This window comes from Seriola lalandi, unplaced genomic scaffold (assembly GCF_002814215.2).
Source record: "Seriola lalandi dorsalis isolate HSWRI2012SDOR001 ecotype SW California unplaced genomic scaffold, Sedor1 jcf7180002054085, whole genome shotgun sequence".
In the NCBI taxonomy this organism is placed as follows: Eukaryota; Metazoa; Chordata; class Actinopteri; order Carangiformes; family Carangidae; genus Seriola; species Seriola lalandi.
The window spans coordinates 112,108-137,731 of NW_019524638.1; the positions used below are offsets into that span (position 1 = coordinate 112,108).

Here is a 25,624-nt window from a genome sequence, read left to right on the forward strand (position 1 = left end):
AGACATGTAAGCATGAATAAGACAACACTGAAAAAGTGTCACCACAGTAGAATTAAGAAGATAAACAATACACACATACTGCACATACAGTAAGTGTTAGAGAAACATGAAGCAACATCAGAACAGCCAAACAATGACACACAAAGCAAGTGTGCACAGATTAGACATGATGAAATATCTGTCTGCGCCAAGTCTGGGATATGGAGAGTTATTTTTGTTCATGTTTTGTCACTTCTAATATGTTGGATTGTTAAGAACTCTTGCTATTTCACTGAATCGACGGTCAAACACACACATGCTGTGCAAGCTAACCTTTTATTAAATTGGACTGAAACTGACCAATCGGCATTAGCAAATTTTCCCTCAATGTCAGTGCAGAAGCTCATTAGTGACCTCCATCGTTACTTTAGTAAGAACCTTCAGATGTTTTTTTTCTTTGTCAGAGAGAATTTGAAACAGAGACTGGTTATTGGTTCATCTTATATCATGTTTATTACTGACAGTCTGCATCACCATGTTGAAATTCAGGTACAGGGACATGGATCCTCAGTTATTATTGATATCTGATATAAAGTGACAACCAGGTGTTTACAGGATGCCAAAGTTCCATATTTCAGTGGATGCAGAAATCTATTTAGGCTGGAGTGACTTTAATGCGAGTGGGGGGTTCTTTACGTCTACTGGGGAGTCCAGCTCCTGGAGAAGAGAAGATCAGACCATTTTCAACTTGATATAAACAGAGCAGAAATAATCAGGAACCTTGCCAATGAAGATACTTCACTGTGTGTGAAATGTACAAGTAAATTTGAATTTGGAGGAGAATGCGCTTCATATTCTGAAATAAATTCAGGTACAAATTAATTTATAAACATGTATTTACCTCAGAGTCAGAATCATAGTGTTCAAAAGGCAGGCCCATGTTAGCCATCAGAGTTTCTTTCTCTGTGGATCTGCTTCTGATCGATGCCCAGGCTCTCCTGTGGAAACCGAGGTACACAAGTCAAATATTTGTTTTATACATAGACCAAAAAGTTTTGTAGCAAAAAAATTGTGAAGTTGTGTAGAGGAGTCTCTTTAGGTTTTAATTCCAAACTGCTACCCAATACTGCAGCAACTGACTTCAGTGTTTAGTTTCTCTTCTCTGGCTCGGAAAGTGTCAATAAAAATTTGTTGAGACTTAAAGTCGCAAAAGGTGATTTTATTTTTTATCTTGTGTGCAGAAATTGTCATCTTGTGGGAGAAAATAATGAACAAGTTTATATCTGCATAGTAAATGTATTACAGGTCTATGTTTTGGAGATCACAGGCATAAACTGCGTTTATAGCTTTAAAGAGTTTGATTCTCAACTATGTTTGAAACATGCTTTGTTTGGACAGTCACTTTGCCATTTTATTCATTTGTTTTTTATGTTGGGCAAGCTGGTTGAAGATACAGTAGCTTTCTATTACTCCCTCGTTTTACTGGTGTACATGTCCATAGAAACAGAACAAGCTTCTACAAAATAGTCCCCAATAACTCTCTGGTCACTGCTGGTTTTGCAAGCATTCAGCCAAATTATTTTCCTAGAAAAGCAGTCGATGCATCATTAATGCACACACCGAAAGGTTTTAACTTGTCATATGAAACGGTAATTGGGTCCCTTTGAGAAGTCCTGTCTCCTGTGAAGTCCCCAGCGCTGCCTGCTGTGTCCTTTAAGGCGATTTTCTCGGCATTAACATTCATCTATACTCATGCTTCTTCCCTGTAACTGTTCCTGGATGGAGCCAATGGCATGACCTAAATCTGCATAGTCCTGTCGGCTGAGCCTGTTTTCCTTCAGTGAGTGCAGCAAATGATTCTTGCTGATGACAATCTCGTGTCTATGTGCAAGAGCAAAGCCAGAATTTCATTGAACGACATTCCAAGATTAAAATAAAACGTAATTAGCAGAGTTCCCTCCATTATGGTGGCTGTGTGCATCTGAAGTTGTTAGAGACGTATGCATTTATAGGAAATTATCTTGTGATGACAAGATGACGACTTGTGCATACAAGATAAATAACTTTTGCGAACAAAATAATAACTTGCGCATACAAGATAAAAAAAAAAAACAAAAAAAAAAAAAAAAAAAAAAAAAATTTTGCTACATTTCTTGCCACCACTCATTTTCAAAGTGAACCCCTCGGGCCAGGGTGCATGAGAAAACACTATCACAGTCTATACCTTTTGGCAAAGATAAAAGCAGCAGCCATCAATGCAGCAACGAGGCAGAAGACACCCAGGATGACAGCCACATGACTTTGTCCAGTTTCAGTCTCTTGGCAAAACTCTCCCTTGTAACCAGCCACACACTGGCAGCGAGTGACTTTGCCTTCTGTGATGCAGTTGCCATGACTGCAGTGTTGGAGGTCACAGGATGTGGAGCCTTTTTTGGAGTTTGGTTGAGGGGAGGAGGAAGACTGGGGAAGACGGCCATCACCGGCTTTGGTCCCGAAAGATGCCGAGTTTGTGTTTGGACCTGAAAAGAAAACCAATGTTGGTGATTACCTAGAAAGGCCACATATTAAAAATGTACTGCTATTACAGGCTGAAATGCAATATTAAATATTAATTATCCCACAGAAAAAGATTTTTTAGAGCCCCTGAAAACTTTCATTTCTAAAGTTTTTTCTGTAACGTAAAATATTCATGACTAAATCATAAATAAACAAAGTTAAAAAAAACTAAACATCTTTAGGTAATATTCATTGACAGTTTAGAACCTGACATTTAGCAAACAAACAGATATTACTATGTGCTGGGTGTTTATCTTATAACAAAGAAAACTACTCCACTGTGCTGGAAACTATTTTAAGCTTCCATGACTTTCAAGTAGTTCATATGATTTTAATTTTTTTTTCTCAATTGTTGTACATTTTTAACTCCGGTAGTCTGAAGTGCAGAACCTTTAAACTTATGAGTTTGAGAAAGTAGTTGGAACATCTTAGATTAATTTTCACTGAGGACAAAAATCACACATTCACATTATTATTATTTGTCTATGATCTCCGATAAATAATAGTGGTTATTTCAAAAGAGAAAATCTGCAGAGGGTTGAGAAAGTTACTGATTTATACCAGTAACTTCACCAGAGGTTCATGAATTCTTTGGTATCAAGTCACCACAGTCATCAAATAAAGCTGAAGTGATGCCCTTTCTCAGTGTCTTCTCCATTTGGCTGAGAACTCACAGTCCTGTTCGTCAGACTGGTCCGGACAGTCCACGTGTCCGTCGCAGAACTTGATGCTGCTGACACACTTGCTTCCATCATGGCAAGATTGTTCTCCAGCAGGACAGTCAGGCAGGTGGGCACAGGACGTTGCATCGACACTGTAGAAGGCCCGCCCACATTTACATGCCCGACCTCCAGGATAGGGCAGGCACAGATGGTCACATCCGCCATTGTTGTTGGAGCAGCTATTCGTTCCTGGGGGAGATGGTTAAAATGAGAATAGTTTTAGAAAACCAAAAGCATTCATGTCTTTGAGGAAGTTGAGGGTCAATGCTTTTGATACCCTCAAGAATAATCAAAATTATTTAAGGAAAGTGCATGGGAAAAATTATTTTTACTTATCAGTTGAAAAATACTAATTAATGGATAATTACATTGATTACATCTCAAGTATTCATTGTAACCTTCTAGCTTAATATGACACCATGGGGGCATTTTATTTGGATTTTTCTTCTTTCAAGTGCCTCTAAGGTCTCAGTGTCAACAGCATTTATCATTTTCTTTATAGGATCCTCATTAGCATGTGGGGTTGCTAGTCTTCAGGTAGTTAATGTATTTACAATAATGGGACTTATAGTTTACGCAAACAACAATGTTCTATTGCGAGTAAATGGGGTTTCTTACGTCTAGATAAAGTTGGTTCTATCATACAATGATGTGGGAATGACGATCGTGCACAATACATCATTCATTAAACCTCATCCCATGATAATCAATAGTCTGTTATGGTGATACACACAAATCAGGGTCTCTGACTGTGGATAATGACAATTTGCTTTGGCACTGTGAAGACACTTCCTGCCCCAGACTGGGAAAATAAGTCTGGTTACTGTCCAGATTATGTGAAACAGAGGTGTGTCAACATTTGTCAAAGGATAATCATGTGTTATGAAAGAAGGCATTTGGCTTCTGCATGTGTGCAAATGAACAATGACATGTATTACAAGTGTTGCATAAACACTTCATATTCACGTCTGCTTCTGTGAAATTGGACACACAGACTGGTGACAAAGTAAAAGAAAAACAAACAAAGTGTCTTAGTAAGATACCACCAGAACAGCTTCAATGGTCCTTGGCATCGTCATCCTGTTTCTCCACAAATTTTTCAGGCTTCTCCTTTCATTTGTCACCCGTATTTCTGACATTGTCGGGTTTTGCACAGAAAAGTCATAAGTAACATGTTATTTTCTTCACATCTGTGAGGTATCTATCCACTTGTGGTGTGTTGCTCCAACTACAGAGAATTTGTTTCATCTATGAAAACACATTTCAGTCAAATTATATTTCTCAAACACAATTACAATACTAGGGCTTCAATGCTGGTGTAGCAGAAATTGTGTCTGATGACTGGCACTAAAGCATTTAAAAGAATATGATTGGTGTTTTCAGTTGTAATGAAGCACCTTATAATGTTATTTCTAGTAAGAGCATTATACTGTAAAGTATTTGTAATTGTAGCTCCTGTTGTGGACATCTTATACCATTTGAGGGGAAAAAAAAATATTACATGGTAAAAGCCTCAGTGAATGTGTGGGCCTGCATATATTCCTGTTCATTAACATAAAAAAGACAAGCTTTGCTTTGAAGCACTACTTTTGCATATATTTATCCTGCAAGACAGTGCTACAGGTCAAGATAATAAGCAAGAGGGAACAGTGTTCGAGCGTGTGTTAGAGCTCCATTCATCATCGGTCTTTCCCACTGCAGCGCACACACAAAAACAGGCTTCTGATCTCACAGCTCGCCAAGTCCCATCTCCCTGCAGGTATCACATCACTCATCTATTCAACTCAAACTGAGCCTAAGTGAGTCTTTTCATTCTGCCTGTGGTGTCTGATAACACACATTATCTGCTTCTTCCACTAAGAAACGGAAAGCAAAGTTGAGGTGAAACCATTCGTGTTCAGATGGTGTAATTCCTGACGCTGATGAATAAAACTGGTTTGGCATGGTTTTAGAAATTAAGCTGACAGTGTGTGCTGCAAGCCTGTTGCATGGTAGCATCACAAACCTGGACAGTAAAGATGATTTCAGTGTTGACAAGCCACTTTCTCAATTTCTTTGTTTTAAAACTTGCTCGTTTCTCATTTTCAGCTCCACAATGCTCTGTGAAGACAGAGCCAATATTTTTGTTCCATTTACAAATGTGCTGTTGAGGCACCAACTTTGTATAGTAGTTTGCCTACACACAAAAACGGATGCATCAATAATTTGGTACAAGTAAGAGCTGAGAAACTGGATGCAAGATGTTTTGGTTCTGGTAGTAGGAGTGTTCTTGTTACCAGTCATCTTCCTTTTAAAAACATTCCTGCCTTGTAAAACATTTTGGCATTGCCTTGAATGTGATTATCAACTTGTAGTAGAAGTACTAAGAACTTGCACAGTCATGCCTCTTTAAATAGAAGTCCAAAAAATGCACTTGTAACCATGAAATGCGTCACATTTCGTTTAGGTTACTGCAATCCCCTTTTTTCTGGTAATGTTCTCAAGTCTCCCACAAACTGCTGCTGCAAGCCTTTTACTAGCAGAACAAAGAAACAAGATCCTATCACTTCAGTCCTTGGGTCTCTACTTTGATTAAACTCCATTTTTAAAATTAACTCTGAATTCTTATTAACTAGTGTTCAAGTTCAGCTGGATTTAGCCCAAAGCTATTTCACTGATCTTTGTTGAACCTCATATGAGCCAGTGCCACAGATAAATCTCTTGTTCAATGGTCTATGCTGAAAAGTAAAGCCAGTCACACTTTAGCTTCTAGAGTGACATTCTGTTTTTGTCTTCCATTGCACTTTGTGCAAAGTGTTTTAGTTTATACCATCATGTCTGAGATGTGTTATTTTCCCAAATGTTCCATTGTAGGCGACTCTGCATGCCTCCTTGTTACTGCTTGTTGCCTCACCACTGACCAGGTCAAGTGCTTTTTACTCAGCCTGCTGTGTCATGCTGTGTCAGATTGCCTGTATTTAGGTCATGCTGTTTTCCTATCTATGTATCAAGAAGCACTTTGTAAACTTGTGACAACTTTTTTTTTTTTTTTTTTATCTTCAATAAAGAGACACTCAACAGATACCTACCAGTCTGGCTGTTGTTGTTGTAGGCTCTGACTTCCACCATCCTGGTCTTTGTCTCAAACCACAGTTGTTTAGGCTGGAGCCCATCACTGAACCACAGTTTGGTTACATCTACAAAAAGAAACAAACAAACAAACAAAAAAGCAAAAATATTAGTAAGCATAAAAACATCTTCCAAACAACTACTTAATTTTCTACAGTGCAGAATTCAGAAGCTACTGGGTGGGATGGCCTGAGGATCTCATGTGTGTTCATTATTCACAAGGAGAATCAAGATTTGAAAGAAAGAAGTGGAAGTTTAAACATGTCTGACAGTACAGATTGCTGGGAATTAATCGTCTGAATAATTCATTGTCACATTAGTCTGTGACGCCATCTGCTGCTTGAAGGGGGAAAAGACAAATGAGAAGGTAAGAAATTTAATTCCACAAGCAGGACTGAACAGTTTATGGGAGTGGAAGAGAAAGAATACCCCAGACTCACATTTCACAGTAACCTAAACAACCATATCAAAACAAAAAGTACGTTCACCCTGACCTTTATCCAGGGTGACCCAGAGGAGGATGCTCTCAGTATGTGTGAAGGAGATGAGCAGACCGGGCCCCGTTTTGTACTGGTTATAACCTGATCCATCCACTCCAATAGAGCTGATTACTCCCTCACCTGAGAAAAGAAAAATGAAACAGATAGACAGATAAGCCAGTAAAAATTTACTCTTTTGAAGTCGTCAAGTACATGAGATTTTTTTTTTTTTACTCCTTACCCGTGTCAGCCCAGTAAATCATGGTTCCTTTATTGGAAAAGACCAGCGAGGTGGGGATGCTCGACTTCCGCCACAGCACTGCTTTATTACGGCCATCCATCCAGGCACAGTTCACCTCTGCCTGGCTCTTCTCACCAGCCACGACTAGTGCTGTGTAGCAAAGTCGTCCTGAGGGGGGATGCAGCGCGATGGAAGTGGTGCCCTGAAGGGACAAACATGAGCTATACTTTATCTAGCAGGGAAAAAGTTTTTTTTTTTTTTTTAGCTACCTTGTACATACTTCTGGTGACTTTATCACATTAACAGAACACTAATATGGAAGCTCAGATAAAAGGTGTTTTCATGTTACATTCATGTTTAATCTACATTCACTTACCATTTATAAAAGGCTTCATAGAAACCATTCCTGCCATATTTGGCCATCTTCTGAGAAAGACATTTTGTACCTTTGTTTCAAATAACTGCACATTCATGAAGAATATCTGACTATATGTATAGCTCTGAATAAAAGTAATTAGTGAGTACCTCAGTGGCAGTTGAAAGGACGTGCTATATTTGTGTAGCCGAGTAGCCGACATACAAAATGACATATTTTGCCTTCACTTGTTGATGCCAAGAGTAAAATATATATCGTCACCAGTTTCACAAATAGTCTTAGATTGAGATCACTGGACATGACAGCTCAGCAATGTTAGTTTGCAAAATGAAAATAAGCAAAGACAACAAACTAAGATTTCCTTCAAATTGCACTGTATATTGTGATTATTTTATCAGGACTGTCCACAGTAAAAGTAAGCAAGAACATGCAGCCGGGGGGGGTGACAAGAGAAACTCAAAAGAGCAAATGTGAGCAGTGCAGCAGAGCCAGCTTCACCTCCAGCAACCCCTGCAGCAATGAGGTGGTGTAGCCGTCACGGTGGGAGGTCACATGGAGATCGGGCCGCGTGGTGCTGCTCCAGTAGAGGTTGGAAGTCACCCAGTCAACTGCTAGAGCCGAGACGGTGTCATCCTTGTGGGACACAGAAGTTTAGTTTCCATATTCTGAATTTCAGGAGGGAGTGACAATGTTTTTACTGGAGAGCTGCTTGGTTGAAAGTAAAGCTGATGGCCATGAACCGGTTGAAAATGCTTGCTGTCCAAGTCAGTTTCTAAACAGCATATTACCAAAGTTTCAAGATTTCAAGATTATCAAAGTTTCTCTTTCAGCATAGGATGAACTCCTGAACCGATTTACACTGGCTTGACGGTCCTTACCTAGAAATCAAAGTTAAGGCCCTAAACGAAGCATTAAAATGTGTCAAAAATCAAACTAAAAAAGGCAATTATTAAAAAAGATCAGGAAATGCTAAAAGTCATTAAACTCAACAATGCTATCATCTTATTTCACAGCTGTGTTGCCCCAAAAAATAAAAATAAATGACAAAAAAAGCCTGAACACATTAAAAGTAATTAATGGCCTTCAATTAGTTTTTCCAGGATTTAAAAACTTGACATTTCTTTTGAAAAGCTATTCAAACTAACCTTTAGCTTTAGGATTTGTCCAGCAGGTGTCAGCTGCCCTCCTGATCTGGAGCTGCTCAATTTCAGCACATCCACAGATCCTTGTCCTGCGTCAGCCACATACAGAGAGAGCTCTCTGATGGATGCGTCCAGCCCCAAGGCCTCAGTTACTCCAGGGAGGATTAGAACTCGACCGTTTGGCATTTTTTTAAGAGCAACACCATCTTTATGCATTGAGTTTAAGTGAATCTACAAGGAATAGGAGAGCAAACAACAAAGTGGAGAGTGTTATTAATCAAAAAAGCTTCAATTACAAGGGAAAACTTAGTTTCTCAAGAGAGTTTGGCAGGGACAAAGGCCTGCAGGCTCTCTGGACTTGACACCACAATGAAACAACTCACCTGATAGACTGTTGTACGAGACAAAAGCAGGATGAACGTTGACTCCATGGGCAGAGAGCAGGTGATCTTGTCCTTGGAAAGTAGCAGCCCCTTTGGGCATCGACAAACTGCAGTAAGCCCCCTCACCACTGGAGCTCCTGGAGCTCCAGACTTGCCCCTCACCGCTGGGGCCAGAAGGCAGAGATGGGAGCAGTGTAGCTGATCACAGGGGCTGGGTATGGCTGGCTGGGAAAGGGCATGCATCAGCTGCGGAGACAGAAAACATGCATATGAAGGTTCACAGCTGTGGCGTAATACTGCAGTCTATGCAGCCGTGAGTGTAAACACACAGTAAAAATTTGAAACCTAGCAACCTCTGAGAATTTCACAGTTACAGCCAACACCGATATATTCGTAAAACTGAATATGTTTAAAAACTTCAAAGCAGTTTTGGTGTGATGCCCACACCATTAGAAGCTATATACTCACTTTAAGTCCAAATGGCTGTCCTGGTCTCTTCAGAAGAACCTTCTGATCTTTTCCTGTGTTCTTGTCAGCTGAGCGGATGGTCCTCCTCTTTGTATCAGACCAGAAGACTCTGTCATTGAAGACGGCCACAGAGAAAGGGTTTGGAGTTTCGGCTAACTGGAGTATCTAGTGAAAGAAGGGCATCAACATCACCATTTAATAATGATGCTGGGAGACCAGCTGCAATCACACCATCTGAAATATCTGTGTCGATATCATGTGCTTTCCTCAGATGACTCAAACTTTGAAACCCACTTGTCTTTGAGGTTCATCCTTAAAATCTCTTTACCTTGACGTCGTCTCCATCCACAGAGGCCGAGCCGATGCAGCGCAGCTTCTCATCAGCCCAGTACACCCTGTTGTCCAGGAGGTCATAGGCCAAACTGACAGGCCAGCTCAAGGCTCGGCTCACCACCACCTTCCTCTTTGAACCATCCATGCCAGCCCGCTCAATCTGAGGGGTGCTGCCAATCTCAGACCACAGCATCAGACTGAAAAAGTTGATTAATGCAATTATGAAAGAGCTGAGGTGGTAAATATATATATGTATTTTATATATAACCAGACTGAACTCCTTACCCTCTGTGGGGCAGCAAGACCAAAGAGCTTGGCTGCTCCAGATCTTCACCCAGGACCACAGTGTACTCCTGAGATCTCACTGTAGCATCACTGAGCTTCACAGCCAGAATCTGGCCTACGAGTCCGTCCACCCAGTACAGGTTCTTACCGACCCAGTCTACAGCGATAAAGTCTGACTTCACTCCTGTAACAGAATTCATTTGAATACTATAAAATCAGGTCATAGGCCAAATTCCTCAAATGATTTTTGTGGGGTGGCTTTAATTCAGTACACTCATTCCATTAAGTTTACAGACCATTTTCACAGCAGACATTTTGATTTGTCGGAGCAGATAAAGCACAGAAGAAATTAATTTTGTTAACAATGGCTCAGTTACAAAGTGTCCTGAGTAAGTCATGACAGTGAACCAGCATGCACAACACCAGGACCCTGGAACTAGCTCACCTAAAATCAAATGCTGTCAGTTTAAATGTTATCAGTTACACTTTCTTTTCCTCATCACATGTCAAAATGTCTGCTGTAAAAAAAAAAAAGAAAAAAAAAAGGATTAAATCGATTAAATCCTGTCACACCACTGTAGCATTCCTGTGACGACCACACCTTTGATAAGTGTGCCTTTGTTATTTGAATTTTCTATGTCAGTCCAGCGGATGCTCTGATAGTCGGGGCTCAGCCAGTAAACTCTGTGTTGTGCCCAGTGGTAATCCAGTGAGAAGACCGGCCGACTGGAAGAGGAGAGAAGACGCAACGTGCTGCTATGGACTCCCAGCAGTAACAACTCTGACTGCACCGACGCCAGGAGCAAAGGTTCGTCTAGGGATTGAAACATGAACAGAGTACGGTAACGGCACCAAAACCAAGAGCAAAACCATCAATGGGTTATTCTTTTATATTATCGAAATGAATGGAAAATTTTGACTGACTGGTAGTCATGAAATAGATCTAAAAAATGTATTTCAAATAAAAGGAGTAATTCATAATGTGTAGTTAACAGAGTAAAAGATGCACAATCACCTCATGGCTCTTAAATTACACCAGAAATTAATCTTTCCCTCTACAAACAGATCTTTGTTTACGGAGCTTACTGCACACCTTTGGTCTTGCAGCTTTTGTTGTCAGGCTCCAGGTAAAAGCCAGGGTGACAATGACAGACATAGGACCCACGGGTGTTGAGGCAGGTGTGTTTGCATACAGCGTGCGGCAATCCATTGCACTCGTCAATGTCCACACAGGACACAGCACTGGACTGTATTTTGAACCCTGCGGCACAGTAACACCTCTGCAAAAGTGTCGGAAAAGTTATTTTCAAACCAAGCAAGAATAAGTTCTGTGTATATCCATATGCAAAAAGAGTCAACATGTGTGTACGTTTCTAGATACTTTGCCACAATTCTCTAGTTGTGACAGGCTCACCATAAATGGATGAGAATGCCAAGGTCAAAGTGAGTACAAAACAATGCTAACAACCTTGGACTGAAAACAACCAGATACACATGTGCTGTGTACTGACCGCTCCATTTGGGGTGCTGACACAGTGGTGGTCACACTGAGGAGCTGATGGGCTGGAGCAGTTGCGCCGAGTGCATCCCACGCCCTCATCTGAACTGTCGGCACAGTTGGTAAAGCCGTTACACACCAGGCCAGGCTCCAAGCACTCACCACTCCCACACTGGTAAAGGTGAGACGGGCATTTTCTCTGGTTGCCTGTGAAAGCAGAGGTGTAGATTTGCTTCAGAGGTCTACCCATAGTGATTAAAAGACATTTTACTGTATGGGAAAGTATTCCATTTTCAGAATATCTGAGAATAAACATGCTCACATTTGTCTTCATCCACACCATTGTAACAGTCCCTTTTCCCATCACACCTCCAGGACAGAGGGATACACTGACTGCTGTCTCCACACTGCCACTGGTATCCCCTGCACTTTGCTGGTGGTGTAACACAGTTCTGGATACAAATGAGGAGAAGTTATATCTGATGTTTCGTCCTCTATTTTCACAAGCAAAGATTCAGTATACTTTATCACATTATCCCTCCTTACCTTCTCGTCTGACCCGTCTTTGCAGTCGTCCTCACCATCACAGAGCCACTCTTTCTGCAAGCACTCATGGCTGTTTGGGCATCGGAGCTGTGTCAGGCAGCGTGGGGGTCTTGTGCAGTCCATCTCATCCGAGCGATCACTGCAGTCAGCATATCCATCACATCTCAGAGCGTCAGACACACACTGGCCACTAGCACAGCGATACTGGTTAATTGTACAGGCCACCACACCTGGAAAGAGGGAAACAGGTAACAGGTAACATGGATATCATATGTTATGATGATTTTGTGTGTCTTGATCCAAGTTGCTGTACAAATTAATGTTGAAAGTCACTTACCACACTTTTCCTCATCTGACCCATCGGCGCAGTCTCTCTCGCCATCACACAGGAAGGTCTTTGGTATACAGCGGGTGTTGTTATCACAATGCCGATGGCAGCCATCACTCAGCCTTGAGCAGTCCATTTCATCAGATCGGTCCTGACAGTTGTACTGCCCGTCACACACCTGCTCTGGTGGGATGCATCGATTCCCGTGAGAACATTGGAACTCACCTGGGGAAGAGCAAAAAGAAACATCTCAAATACTATCCTAAAATTTCAAAACAAAACTGTCTTCTTTCAAATTCATCATTCAGATTCATAAGTGATTTAACAACGATTATCCAGATCATGAATGCATTTGCACCTACATTCTATTTTTTTTCTTTGCAGCTACAAAACGAACCTGCTTTGCACTTAACAGCACATCCTTCTTCGTCTGATCCATCCTGGCAATCCTTCTCTCCATCACACACATGGCTGTACATAACACAGTGCAGGCCGTCTTTACATGGCTTGAAACCTTTGCGGCACCTCAGAGGGGCAGATCTGGCATTTAGGACGTTGATGGAGGCTTGGCAGAAAGAAAATTATGAATTTAATGGGTTATTAAGACAATTAAAGTAAACAGGCAAAAACAGGATTGTTTTCACGGTGAAAGTAATTGAGCGCTCAGTTTGCTGCTGTGTAGCTAAATGGGTGGTAGTGTATTGCTAGGATGTTGCTATGATGGCTGTTGGTTAATAGACTAGTTGATAGTTTACATGTGTTACGTTGTTAGGGTGTTACTAGGTGGTGGCTTTGGCGTTTGGAGTGTTTGGCAAGGTGTATTGCAGCTTGGTGGTCGTTATGGTATTCTGGGCAGTTGCTAAGGCATTGGGGGTTGCCAAGGTGTATAATAATCTGGTAGTCAGGGGGACTATAGATGGTTGGTAGGTAGAAGTGTGTAGTTAACTAACGTTTTGTCGTGTTTGTTCAACTGCAATAACTCCAACTGTTGCGACGTATAATTACAGTGTTCTTGTTATCAACTGCTTTTACATGTCATTGTTGTGCTGTATTTTTCTTGTTTTCTTACAGGAAGCAGGAGAATCAGCTGATTGACACTGCCTCTCATCCGAGCCGTCGGGACAGTGGGCACGACCATCACACACTTGCATCCTGGGGACGCACTTTCTCCGGTCACTGCACAAGAAGTCATCTGATGTGCAGGGTAAGTGGTTAATATGAGGAGTTAATATACTGATACAAACATTGTGAAAATCTTGCTGCTGCTCTGACATCCAAGGCTTTCATAAAGATTCTCCCACAGTGGGTCCATGCCATCATTAGCTTGCTGAGCTGGTAGAGTGCAGCTACTTTCGCATCAAGGTAATCGCCGGACACAGACTTACCATGGTTTTCACATTGTACCACACAGCCATTTTCATCAAATCCATCAGGGCAATCTCTTTGTCCATCACACAGCTGATCTTCAGAGATACAGAGGGATGAGCCTGGGCAAAGAACTGAGGGAGCGATGCAAGCTGATGTGGACATGAGGACAGCAGGTTTAGTTGTTGTAGTAGGGTCTGGAAAGGTGAAAACGAAGTGTTAAAATGATGAGAACGTTTTCAGATGTCAGATAAAGCTAGAGTTAGTGACAGTGTTTCATTAGGTTTATCTGCTTCCAATACACACAGTGCTCAAACTTCTAGTAGTGGTAGAAGTAACACAACCTCATTAGTCAATTATCAATGATGAATCAATACTGGAAAAATTATTTGTGAGGACTTACCGCAGCCCACCTCATCTGTGCCATCCAGGCAGTCTCTCTCCCCATCGCAGAGGAATTTGTTTGGGATGCAGCGCTTGCCGTCAACACAACGATACTCGCAGCTCTTGGTTCGTTCCCAGCAGTCCTGTTCATCAGACTGGTCCCGACACTGTGACTTCCCATCACACACCTGAGCCACAGGGATGCACATCTTCCCATGGGAGCACTGAAACTCACCTGGGGTGGAGTGCAATTAATTGAACGAAACAGCGTTACAGCTAATCCTCAAAGTACTAATTTACAGTGCAGTGTGTTCGGAAAGTCTGAATTATAAGTTATAAATTAAGTTATGAGTTCTAAGTTCAAGTGTTTAAAGTGAAAAACCTTGTTTGCAAGTTTCTGAGCATCCCTGTTCATCAGATCCATCCATGCAGTCCTTCTCTCCATCACATATGTGGCTGTATAAAACACACTCTGTGCCATCGTTACACGGCCTTGAGCCCAGCCGGCACTTCAAGACATTAGGCCTAGGTGCAGGAGTAGCTACACTTGGACAGTTAACCTCATCTGATCCATCGTGGCAATGAGAGCGACCGTCACAAACCAGACTCTTTGAGACACAGCTCCTCTGGTCCTGACAGAGAAACTCAGCTGAGGAGGAAAACATTTATCAACATATCAAAAGACAGACAAAAGCAACAGCAAAACAAAAATATAACTCTCCATTTTCCAGTGTGGTCGAGATCAGAGAAAAACAGTCAATTAATCCTTAACTTACTATTGTAAGGACATCTTCTCACACAGTTCTCATCAAACCCATCAGGACAGTCTTTTTTTCCATCACATAGCTGTGTTGGGTTGATGCATAACGACGAATCCGGACAGAGAACTGAAGGACTGGTACAGGATGGCTTAGTGGGAGATTGAGTCAAGGCTTTGACAGGTGAAGGGGATTCAGTTAAAATGAGATTTTCTGCATTAGTGGCAATCTCTGCAGCATCTAGAAAATGATTAACACACGAGTCAAAGTCAAAAATTACATCCTAAAACTAGAATATATCATTGTCATATTATTACATTAGTATAATCACGTATATGTCACAATTCAGAACAAGCCTAATTTCCAAAATTTCTATTACTCCCATTATAAATTACTATTATTTTTCATTAAAATCAATACTATAGCTACAAAAAAAAATTGCTGGGCAACTTTAGGTATGAAACAATATGACTTATTAAGCTACAAGTTTTTGATTATTTCAGAAAAAAAGACTTGCCGGCTTCATTGGCCACAGCAGGCCGTGCTCGTCTACAAAGCACTTCCACATTTATTCCGCTTCTCAAAAGCAACATTCACACAGAAACTCACCACATCCTTCTTCATCTGATCCATCCCGGCAGTCTCTCTCTCCATCACAAACGTGAGTAAAGAGAACACATTCGCTCCCATCTCTGCAAAGTCTGGAGCCCATGCGACACTTCAGGATGTTTGCCCGAGCTGCTGGAGTGACTACACTTGGACAGTCGACCTCGTCTGAGCCATCGTGGCAATGAGAGCGACCATCACAAACCAGACTCTTTGAGACGCAGCTCCGACGGTCTTTGCAGCGGAAGTCAGCTGTGGTTAGGGGCAAATTAATATTTAGAGATACAAGTGAAATTCTATCAAATTTGTTCTGCATACTTAATTTACAATAACTGGACATGTTGTTATATTAGTTCACACCAATACTTGTTGATAGTGATGTTTCTAGGAAAAATGTACTTCAACTCAAATATGATACCAAACCAACCACATAATAAAAGTTAGCTGTTAACTTTTCCAGTTAGGGAGCGGTTTAAGGTCCTGTTCAGGCCTGGCATCAACATGTGTGTTGGGTGATCCGATCATAAGTGAACAGCTCTAATTACATCAGTTCACACCTGCCATTATAATGCATCACATATGTCTGATGTGACTAGTGATTTCACTTCCTCACTCTATATGCAAATAAACACATACATTTGATTTCATATGTGAGAAACTGTGACGACACCTACACAGCATTGCACATTTCTGCACTGATGTACAACTGGAGAAGAGGATTGTGGTGACAATTTACCTTGCATCGGGTACAGACTTCAAGACAATGTCCAAGTTTGGCATTGGAAAAATGTGTTTGACACATTCGTCATTTTACATGCACACTTCAGCGCCAATTTATTACTAGCCTTGAGGCTACAGATGACGGGAGATTACAGAAGGCTTTGAGGAGAGATGAGGGTTCCCAAACGTGGGGGAGCAATAGATGGCTCTCGCCTGCCCATCCCTGCCCCTTCCAACAATGGGGTACTTCAGTAGGAAAGGAAGTCATTCCATCATCTTACAAGCTGTTGTGGATCACCTCTCTCTGTGAGTAACACACACACACACACACACACACACACACACACACACACACACAGGATATCAGCCGAGTACGTGGTCCTTTCACTGTGGCACAGGACACACTTGTGTGGTCTGAGTGATTGGATCTCAAATGCGTCCTCAGTGTGTCTTGGGCGCATTCACACCTGTACTTAGAGCAGTCCACTTGTGATCAGATCACCAAAGATGCATGTTAACCCATGTCTGAACAGGGGCTGAGAAAGCATTCATAGCTACAAAGCCCATAACCTGACCACTCACTCTTATAGGGGCATCTTGTCACACATTTTTCATCAGATCCATCAGGGCAGTCTCTCTTTCCATCACAGAGCAGTGTTGGGTTGATGCATAAAGATGAACCTGGACACAGAACTGAAGGACTGGTGCAGGGTGGCTTGGTGGGAGGCTGAGTAACTGGTTCAACAGGTGCAGGAGGTTTATCCAAGTGATTTTCTGCAAGGATGGTGGTGGCAGTGTCTGTAGCATCTACAAGTATCATACCCAGAGTTAGCTGGAGAAGTGTTGAGTTGAGGATATTGTCAAGTTTTTGATTATTTCAGAAAAAAAGACTTGCCGGCTTCATTGGCCACAGCAGGCCGTGCTCGTCTACAAAGCACTTCCACATTTATTCCGCTTCTCAAAAGCAACATTCACACAGAAACTCACCACATCCTTCTTCATCTGATCCATCCCGGCAGTCTCTCTCTCCATCACAAACGTGAGTAAAGAGAACACATTCGCTCCCATCTCTGCAAAGTCTGGAGCCCATGCGACACTTCAGGATGTTTGCCCGAGCTGCTGGAGTGACTACACTTGGACAGTCGACCTCGTCTGAGCCATCGTGGCAATGAGAGCGACCATCACAAACCAGACTCTTTGAGACGCAGCTTCGACGGTCTTTGCAGCGAAAATCGTCTGGAAGAAAATCATTAGGATCTTTCTTAGTTTAAGGACACTTCTTAAACTCCAGAATTTTCAAATGAGTCAAATTATTATTATTTTTTAACATCTATTGTTGTTAAAATAACATTTTGAACTAAACCACACTCCAGATTTGTGACGTACTTTTCAAAGGACATCTTTTCACACAGTTATTTTCATCAAAGCCATCAGGACAGTCTTTACGGCCATTGCAGAACTGGCTCGGTGAAATGCAGAGGTGAACAGAAGAGGCAGGACAGAGCACAGACGGGCTGCTGCAGGCTGGCACAGTCGGAGCCGGAGGTGTGGTAGGAGGAGGCATTTGGTTTGATGAATCGATGCTGGGTCGAGCTGGAATCATGGTCAGTACTGTGGCATCTTAAATATATGAATCACATAGTAAGGTTAAACTATTTTTAACTAAATTGTCAAACATTATGGTTCATAGTTATAACGTAGACCAGCGAGACTTTGTCTTAAGAAACTTACCACATCCTTCTTCATCTGATCCATCCTTACAATCGTTCTCTCCATCACACACATGACTGTATAAAACACACTCTATGCCATCTTTACATGGCTTTGAGCCCCTGCGACACTTCAGGACATTTGCCTCAATTGCAGGAGGATCTACAGCTGGACAGTCAACTTCGTCTGAGCCATCGTGACAATGAGAGCGACCATCACAAACGAGATTCCTGTTGACACAACTTCTACTGTCCTTGCACTTGAAATCCTCTAATATTAACAGAGAAGGAAGAAAAGATGATTACAAATTCTCACAACTAGGAAATTCAAGTTAACAGCAAGTCAGTGGTGAATATGGTCCTACTCACATGGAGGTTTTAGATCTGCATATTGAGACTTTACCTTTAGATGGACATGTGGTAACACAAAATTCCTCATCATCGCCATCAGGACAGTCCTTTTTACCATCGCACAGCTGGGCTTGTGAAAGGCAGACTGATGAGTGTCGGCACAGCACAGACAGTTCATTGCAAACTGGAGCACTGGGCACTATGGAAAATTACAGTTAGATCAAATTAAACACAAATGTCCTCCATCACAAATTACTATAATCCAATAATGATTCCACCTTTAGATCAGAGAATCTGAAAAGTTTTTTGATTTGCTTTAAAAAAAAAAAAAACTGTTGCTGTAAGCTTGGTCTTGAGAAAAGTGCTGTTTTATATTTTCAGTTTTAAATTAAAAGGATAATGGAGTTAACATGAGCCATGATGGCACCGTAGATGTACTAAAGAAAACCACAAGCTACAGACTGTCAAATTTCAACAGAAAAAAAAAAAAAAACTATTCAAACCAAATTCAAGTGAAAGTAAAACAATGCCAAATAAAAGTAACAGCTTCTTTCTGAATAAATTTGTTATTTTTCCTCCCCTCAGATTTAATTTAGTCTGACCTGTGCGAACATCCCTGAGTGCAGTGATTACACTGAGCACATGACCTCTGACTGTCATGTCTTGGATGGGGCTCCCATCACGCCGATCCCACAGAGTTATGACATCGTCAGAGAGAGACAACAGGAAGGGCTCAAAGGCAGCTACGACTGAGCCTGAAATGTTCCATCTTCTTCCAGCTTGGTGGCTTCTCTGTTGTAGCAAACTCATTGTCGCCAGGCCTGTAAAAGGTGCAAGGACCAAAACTTAACTGGTCTTAAAAAATGGAAAGTACTGAAACAATATCTTGGTTCAGAGCTCTTCTAAAGACTACGTCTACTTTTCAGGCTGTTTATACACCTTGCAATTAGATAATTCATTGAAAATGCTGCAACAATTAATACTTCAAGCCCACGAGTCGCAGCTGGTGAGAAGTTTGAGGATGAGAAAGAACAAGATCACAATGATTGATATAAGTAACCAACCTGCCCTTTTTGAGTTCCAGAGCAGACTATTGGCCCTGAGGTCAAAGGCGATGTTCCCACTGACTCCTCCTGCTAACTGCAGTAACCCTTTAGCTTTGCCACCCGTCATGCTCATGGTGAGGATTTGGTCTTCCTCCAGCCAGAGGATCCCACCTCTCAGCCAGTCCAGATAAAAGTCTCGAATCTCCTTTGTGGTGCGGTAAAGCTGCTGTGGGTAATGACTACCAGCTGCGGTGGTACCGATGGTGTATTGGTCACACGACACCCAATAAAGGCTTCCGCTCATCTGGTCTACTTTTATCAGACAAACTAAAGAAAAAAAAAAAAAAGTAGTGAGTCAGTCAACTCAGCTGTCTATCAGATAGGGCTGAAACTAACAATTACTATTAATTATCGATCCGTTTCCACTGACTGGTCAAAGCTAAAGAAAACAGTGAAAAATGTTATTGTAATTTATCCGACCAACACCCCATCCATCATCTTCAAAATACTCAATTTACAGTGATGTAAAACAGCCTAAAGTAGAAAACTCAAAGCACGAACCTGGTAAAGGTGTTGGGACAACCTCAGTCTTGACCTGCGTTAAACTGGTGCGTTGGACATGGCCAGTTTGGTTGGCCCAGTACAGCCAGTCTCTGTTCCAGTCCATATCCAATGACAGGATGCCGTCATCAGTGGTAAACAGCTGGGTATCAGATGACTCTTTGCCTGTAAACTCCAACAGGTTGATGTTGGTAATGGTAGCATATATAAATCTTGGATCTGTGGAACAAAAAAAGATTTTAATAACATCCTCATCGAGTTATCACAGGGCTGCAGAAAACATATGGTATATTAATCCCATAATGACCAGAAGTCTAAGGACAGATAACATTTTATAACCGAGCTTTATACCCATTTCCTAAGCTATAATTTTGGAATCAAAATGGCTCCAATTTCCTGAAATGAAATGAAAAGAGGGAAAGTTGCTTTAACAAGCCGACTTCCTGTCACTAGATCAGGTTGGGCCTGAAAGAAACTAAAACTAAAATCAGCAAACAGTCTGTTAAAATGTATTACTTGTCCTTTACCAGAAAAAGGAAAAAGACATAAAATGCATATAATCATAAACATTTTGACATGACAACTTAAAATGATGGTAAACCTACATTCACATGTCCCATCAAGCAACAGTATTTTGAAGTTTGGACAAGCACAGGTGAATCCAACAGGGTTGGCTTTAGTTAGCTGGCAGAGGTGGCATGGAGTGTTTACACATGCAGAAGAACCTGAGTGATGACAAGATGAGATTAATGCGATTAAGTTTAGGTCCTGCAAAAACAACTGTGATGACTGTGAAAGATCTAACTTACACCGGCTTGTGACGGTATTTCTGCAGTTCATTATGTTATGGCTACATTTTTGTACATGAATCTATACACAAGAACAAAGTTAATACACTTGGTACACAATGGTTGTGTCATAAAATTAAGATATCTGGGCACACTGCATATAAAAAGCACCATAGCCTCAAACATCAATGGAAATTCTGAGAGAGAAATAATTAACAGACGTTAAATCTATTGTTTCAGTAGATACCTTGAGGCTGCTGTAGCTCATGATAAACAGTTAACAGTGGCAGTTGAGCTTTCAAAAGAAATTTCTTCTGGTTTGGTTGGTTCTGTGGAACCTGCCACAGTCCTTTGTCATCAACCCAGTAGAATAAACTTTCAAAAACAGCCAGGCTGAGAGGCGCTCTCTTGTTGAACAGTCCTGTGAAGGAGTAACGGCCAGTCCCATCCACCTTCACCGTCTCTATAGACTGAAGATAATAATTATTACTGTATGAAAGATATCAAACAAACGGTTTCCAAAATTCATCCAGACTGATAAGCAAACTTTTCCATTTTCACTTATCAATAAACTGTGTGAATACAAATAGTGATAGATGGTGAAGCTGTATGTTGATATGACTTTTAATAATGGCAAGGAACTCAAGTGTAGTGATTCCTTGACCCTGTTCATTCATAACCTTATTGATGGGCAGAATGATTATCTAGAGGAAATTTCTAATATGCAGGCTGCAATTTTCAGCATGAGATAATGTCCTAATGTTTTAACTTTGTTCAGTTTCACTGATCAAAACAAATGCCATATTTGTAGCTCATGGATGGGCATGCAATAGCCCTGGAGGAGTCACAAATGTATCTACTATTTGTAAAAATCAGTTTATTTAAGTTAGTAAGCAGTGTACCCAATCACTAATGTGAAACAGACCATTGTACAGAAATATAGCTAGATTCTATTTTCTCAATAGCAGGGCACTGGTTTCATATTAATTTCATCATATCTTCCTTCTTTCTCTGTGCTTCAATTAGCTAAAAAAATGCCCCGAGATAAACGGTTAAAATAAAACTACTTTTAATATTGCATTTTTATTGAAGAAGATATATCAAAAACATTGCATTGTTTACAGTAGTATTGCATTTAATTGTTTATTTGTAAATAAAATATAAAAACTCTCACCATCAGGGAAGAAAAGAGATGAAACTCTATCCTCCACTATGTCTGATGAACTCTGATGTGCTTTGTGTTTCTTTCTTTAGCTCACCTTCTTGAAGTCACTGATCCAGTACAGCCTCCTGGCAGCCACGTCAGCAGTGAGGCCGTGAGCAGACTGAGCAGTGAGGACTGTCACAGAGCTTCTTTCTGACCCATCCATCCATGACTTCTCTAATGTCACCCTGTCACCTGGGCCGGCATCGATCCAGAACATCGAGCTAGGGGAGCAGATTTTTTTATTTTAAAGATGACATTAAAATAAAAAATGAGATTACTTTAAATTTAAATGCTATGTAACAGACAGAATAAAAGTCATCATACCTCTCCACAGGCACAAGCACCAGATCTGATGGGCCGATGTTTTTGCTCAATAGAGTAGTGTAACTGTTCCCATCAGATGCCTGCATGTAGATCGATTCTGTCCTCTGATTGGTCCAGTAAAGGTTTCCATTCAGCCAATCACAAGCTAGACTCTTGATTCCAGGCTCTCCTGTTTAGAAATCATGGAAACTTGTTTAGAAATGTTGCTTTTTGTTTTGCATTTGTGGTCTGGAATGGATTTCATTATGATCCACAACTGGAACATGGACTGTGGCTAAAACTATGCTGTACAACAATAACAGTAAGACTCTTAATAATTGGGCAAAAGGTATCATGTTCAAATATATTAGGTGTTTTGAGACAAACACTGAAGAATGCAGTACATTCAGCTCAAAAAACGAAATATTGTGAATATAATTCATTGTCACTTTGTGTAGGCAGAGAAGTGACCAGTTTTATCAAATGAAAATCCAGTGCAGCTGTAATTATTATTTTGTATTAGCTCAGTGGTTCCCAGACTGTGTCTCCAGAAATCCACACAGGGTTGTAAATTAAATCTGAAGGATTATTAACAGGAGAGGAAGGCAGACAACAGAAAAAGAAAAAAAAACCCACTTCATTTACCCAAAATAATGTTCATTCCTCTATTCCTCTAATATTTGCTGCTTTCTCATGAATCACTTGATTCTTGGGTGTTTTGAGTCTTTTACAACTGGTAGACAAATGCAACTGGTCGTCACAAGTAAACACTGCTTTGCTTTAAGGGACCTCAAGACAAAAAGGCAATGAGCCACTCCAGCAGAATACCAAAAAGAAATTCATTCTTTCATGCTCTCTTGCTCCTGTCACTTCATACACCATATACAAAACTTGTCACAATTATAACACACAGCTGTATCATCATAATACATTTAAAAACCAAAACGCACACACAAACACACAATTTCTTGGGTGGACTCACCAGTGTAGGTTGTCCAGCTCTGTCGTCCATCACTTTTGTAAATGTTGCCACGGCTGTCAGCCCAGAAGTACCACCCGTGGGCGACGTCAAAGGTCAAAGCCACTGGATCAAACACCGAAGTCTGGATAACTTCAAACTGCTGAGACTTCACATTTAACAGTCCCATAGATTTCCTCTGCACTGTCAGCAGTCTGGTAGCATTACCTGGACACATGTATAGACAAGGGTGCAGCTAGTGTGAATACTTGAATTGAGTATAGAAAGTAACATAACTAAGACATTCACAAAAAAAAAACACTACATTTGGACATAAAATATATCTGGATGACTATTCAATATTCTGTGCACCTCATTAAATATTTGACAATTTAATCATGCTTTTATCACCAAGATTTCAGGTGACAGTTTACATTTTGATGTTAACTCTCAATAGCTTAAATGACAAGTTCCATCTTTGATCTTACTGATTTTCTTTTTTTTGGCTTTTGTCATCAGCTCAGCCACATCAGTAGCTCATTAACATGTCTCTTATCTTTTGTCCACATGCACCTTATGATGTTTGTTCTCGGGTTTGATCTTTTCAGAGGCTGAAACTAAATCCTAACTAGAGTCACACTGTTCAATTTAGTTTGTGATAAGCTCTAGATCTTAACCAGCAGAGTCATACTGGCATGTTGTTCAATGTGTCAAAAACATCTTTCATGTACTCAGTGATTTCCCTGGTACAAGAGGAGGCTTAGTGGGTACAAACAACAAGGTGGAAGAGGCAACAATGTCTGATGATTACGTGACCTTAGATTTGGATAAATAGGGAAAACATTGCTTCATTACCTGTTGTTAGACATACGGATCCTCCAGTCAGTTTGAAGCCTTCTCTGCAATGGCAATAGTACGATCCGATGGTGTTAGTGCAGTGATGCGTACAGGGAGACAAAGGTGAGGCACACTCATCCAAATCTGGGGAGGGAAAATGGGTTTTAGCTTCACAAGCATGAGTTTTTCATCAAAAACAGACTTCCCAGGACTGTGAAACAGTCTTCCGAAGGGAACTTTGTGAAAGCTTCCTCTGAAAACTCAACATGCTTCTGAATCTTTTCATTTTGCTGATGTAACTGGGGTAAAGGGTCCAGGATGGTACTGTAAAGGGCAGAGCCATTCCAGACTGCTATATTTTGTTTTCACTCCATTGTTATCAGAGTTTTTGTAATCTAACCCTTATAAAATCAATTACCCTGCCAATAAAATTTGAAGTAAACAGTGTCTTTTTTTCACACCCCACATACCTCCACACACTGCTCCATTGGCAGAGAGCTTATATCCAACAGGACAGGCACAGAGAGCCCCCCAGGGCTCGTCGACACACACATGGCTACAGCCGCCGTTCTTCATAGAGCAAATACGACCTGCAAGAGGTGCAATGTGAAGCATGAAACAGCTCACAATTACAGAAATACACACACGCATTTGAGTGCATTGAGTTTCTTGAGATTGATAAACATCAGCAGCAGCAAAGTGTCAGAAAATGCTGCAACAAACTACCTATCAGTGAAATTCATTCAATCAGTGCCAAAACTTACCACAGGTTATGGGCTCGTCACTGCCATCTGAGCAGCGAACCTGCCCGTCGCACCTCTCTTCAGGAGACAGACATGTCCCGTCAGGACACCGTGTGCTGCCTTCAACACACGGACCTGTGAGAGGACAGATAATCAGTGCTTTGGCTTCAAATCAACAGTTTCTCTACAGACTATGTTCACTCAGACTCTGTTCATGTTGGGCTGGTTGTTTTTTTTTTTTGAGGAGTGTTTATTTGAGTCCTAATATTAATATAGCAATATATCCTAAAGGCTAGGAATCTCAATACTCAGAAAAATGAAACCATTTCTATCTGCACTGCTACAGCAGATGCCAAAATATATTTCACTCAATAGTGCTATACATGAACACAGACTGACACATCCATGTGGCATTCAACCTGCTCATCTTTCTCACCACAGTCCACTTCGTCAGAGTTGTCTATACAGTCGTTCAGTCCATTGCAGTGCAGCTCTTTGGGGATACACATGTGGTTTCGACAGGTCCAGTCTGAGTTCAAACAGCCGTAAATGGTTGTACAGTTCTCCTCATCAGAGCCGGTGGGACACTGGTTTTGTCCGTCACAGCGGGCCGACGCGTCGACACAGCCGACAGAGTCCATGCAAGGAAACTGACCTGCGGGACATTCAGGGGAACCTGGTGCTGCTGCAGGAAAGAAAATAAAAAGGCACCATGAAAGGAAATGCACATAAAGGGGAAGGGGAAGAGTGAATTAATTAAATAGAAACTTATTCTTATCTACCTATGACTCAATACAACCTATATTTTAACTTCAGGAGCGGCAGATGTATCCCATACGATTGC

The 25,624-nt window shown here is 41.1% G+C and overlaps 1 protein-coding gene across 2 annotated transcripts; it reads right to left on the reverse strand.

Annotated features, from left to right (window-relative positions):
* Positions 1-466: 466 nt before the first annotated feature.
* On the reverse strand, positions 467-22,432 carry LOC111652868 (uncharacterized). 2 transcript variants are annotated; one of them, XM_087173196.1, is made up of 38 exons: positions 22,264-22,432; positions 21,992-22,160; positions 20,980-21,202; positions 20,550-20,669; positions 19,945-20,163; positions 19,402-19,710; positions 18,940-19,158; positions 18,390-18,536; positions 18,009-18,257; positions 17,664-17,897; positions 17,265-17,513; positions 16,860-17,084; positions 15,561-15,809; positions 14,970-15,182; positions 14,576-14,842; positions 14,213-14,428; positions 13,830-14,006; positions 13,514-13,636; positions 12,842-13,009; positions 12,454-12,669; positions 12,117-12,346; positions 11,893-12,022; positions 11,584-11,777; positions 11,166-11,352; positions 10,674-10,886; positions 10,073-10,256; positions 9,783-9,984; positions 9,455-9,619; positions 8,987-9,232; positions 8,607-8,834; positions 7,960-8,094; positions 7,086-7,287; positions 6,860-6,985; positions 6,326-6,433; positions 3,210-3,446; positions 2,204-2,498; positions 881-977; positions 467-696 (listed from the first exon to the last, which is right to left on the reverse strand). In XM_087173196.1, the coding sequence occupies exons 1-38, from the start codon at positions 22,347-22,349 to the stop codon at positions 631-633; spliced, it is 7,323 nt and encodes a 2,440-aa protein (XP_087029322.1). In that variant the 5' UTR covers positions 22,350-22,432; the 3' UTR covers positions 467-630. The 2 variants fall into 2 exon arrangements, with proteins under 2 accessions (XP_087029322.1, XP_023259024.2); XM_023403256.2 differs by having other exon boundaries at positions 14,970-15,191.
* Positions 22,433-25,624: the final 3,192 nt, after the last annotated feature.

Excerpts from the sequence above, each read along its gene's own strand:
- LOC111652868 (XM_023403256.2), bottom strand. The coding sequence starts at position 22,349 with ATGCAGGCATCTGATGGGAACAGTTACACTACTCTATTGAGCAAAAAC. Across the intron at positions 3,447-6,325 it reads CAACAACAACAGCCAGACTG|GAACGAATAGCTGCTCCAAC; the intron begins GTAGGTATCTGT and ends CATCTCCCCCAG. Across the intron at positions 697-880 it reads ACTATGATTCTGACTCTGAG|GAGCTGGACTCCCCAGTAGA; the intron begins GTAAATACATGT and ends TCTCTTCTCCAG.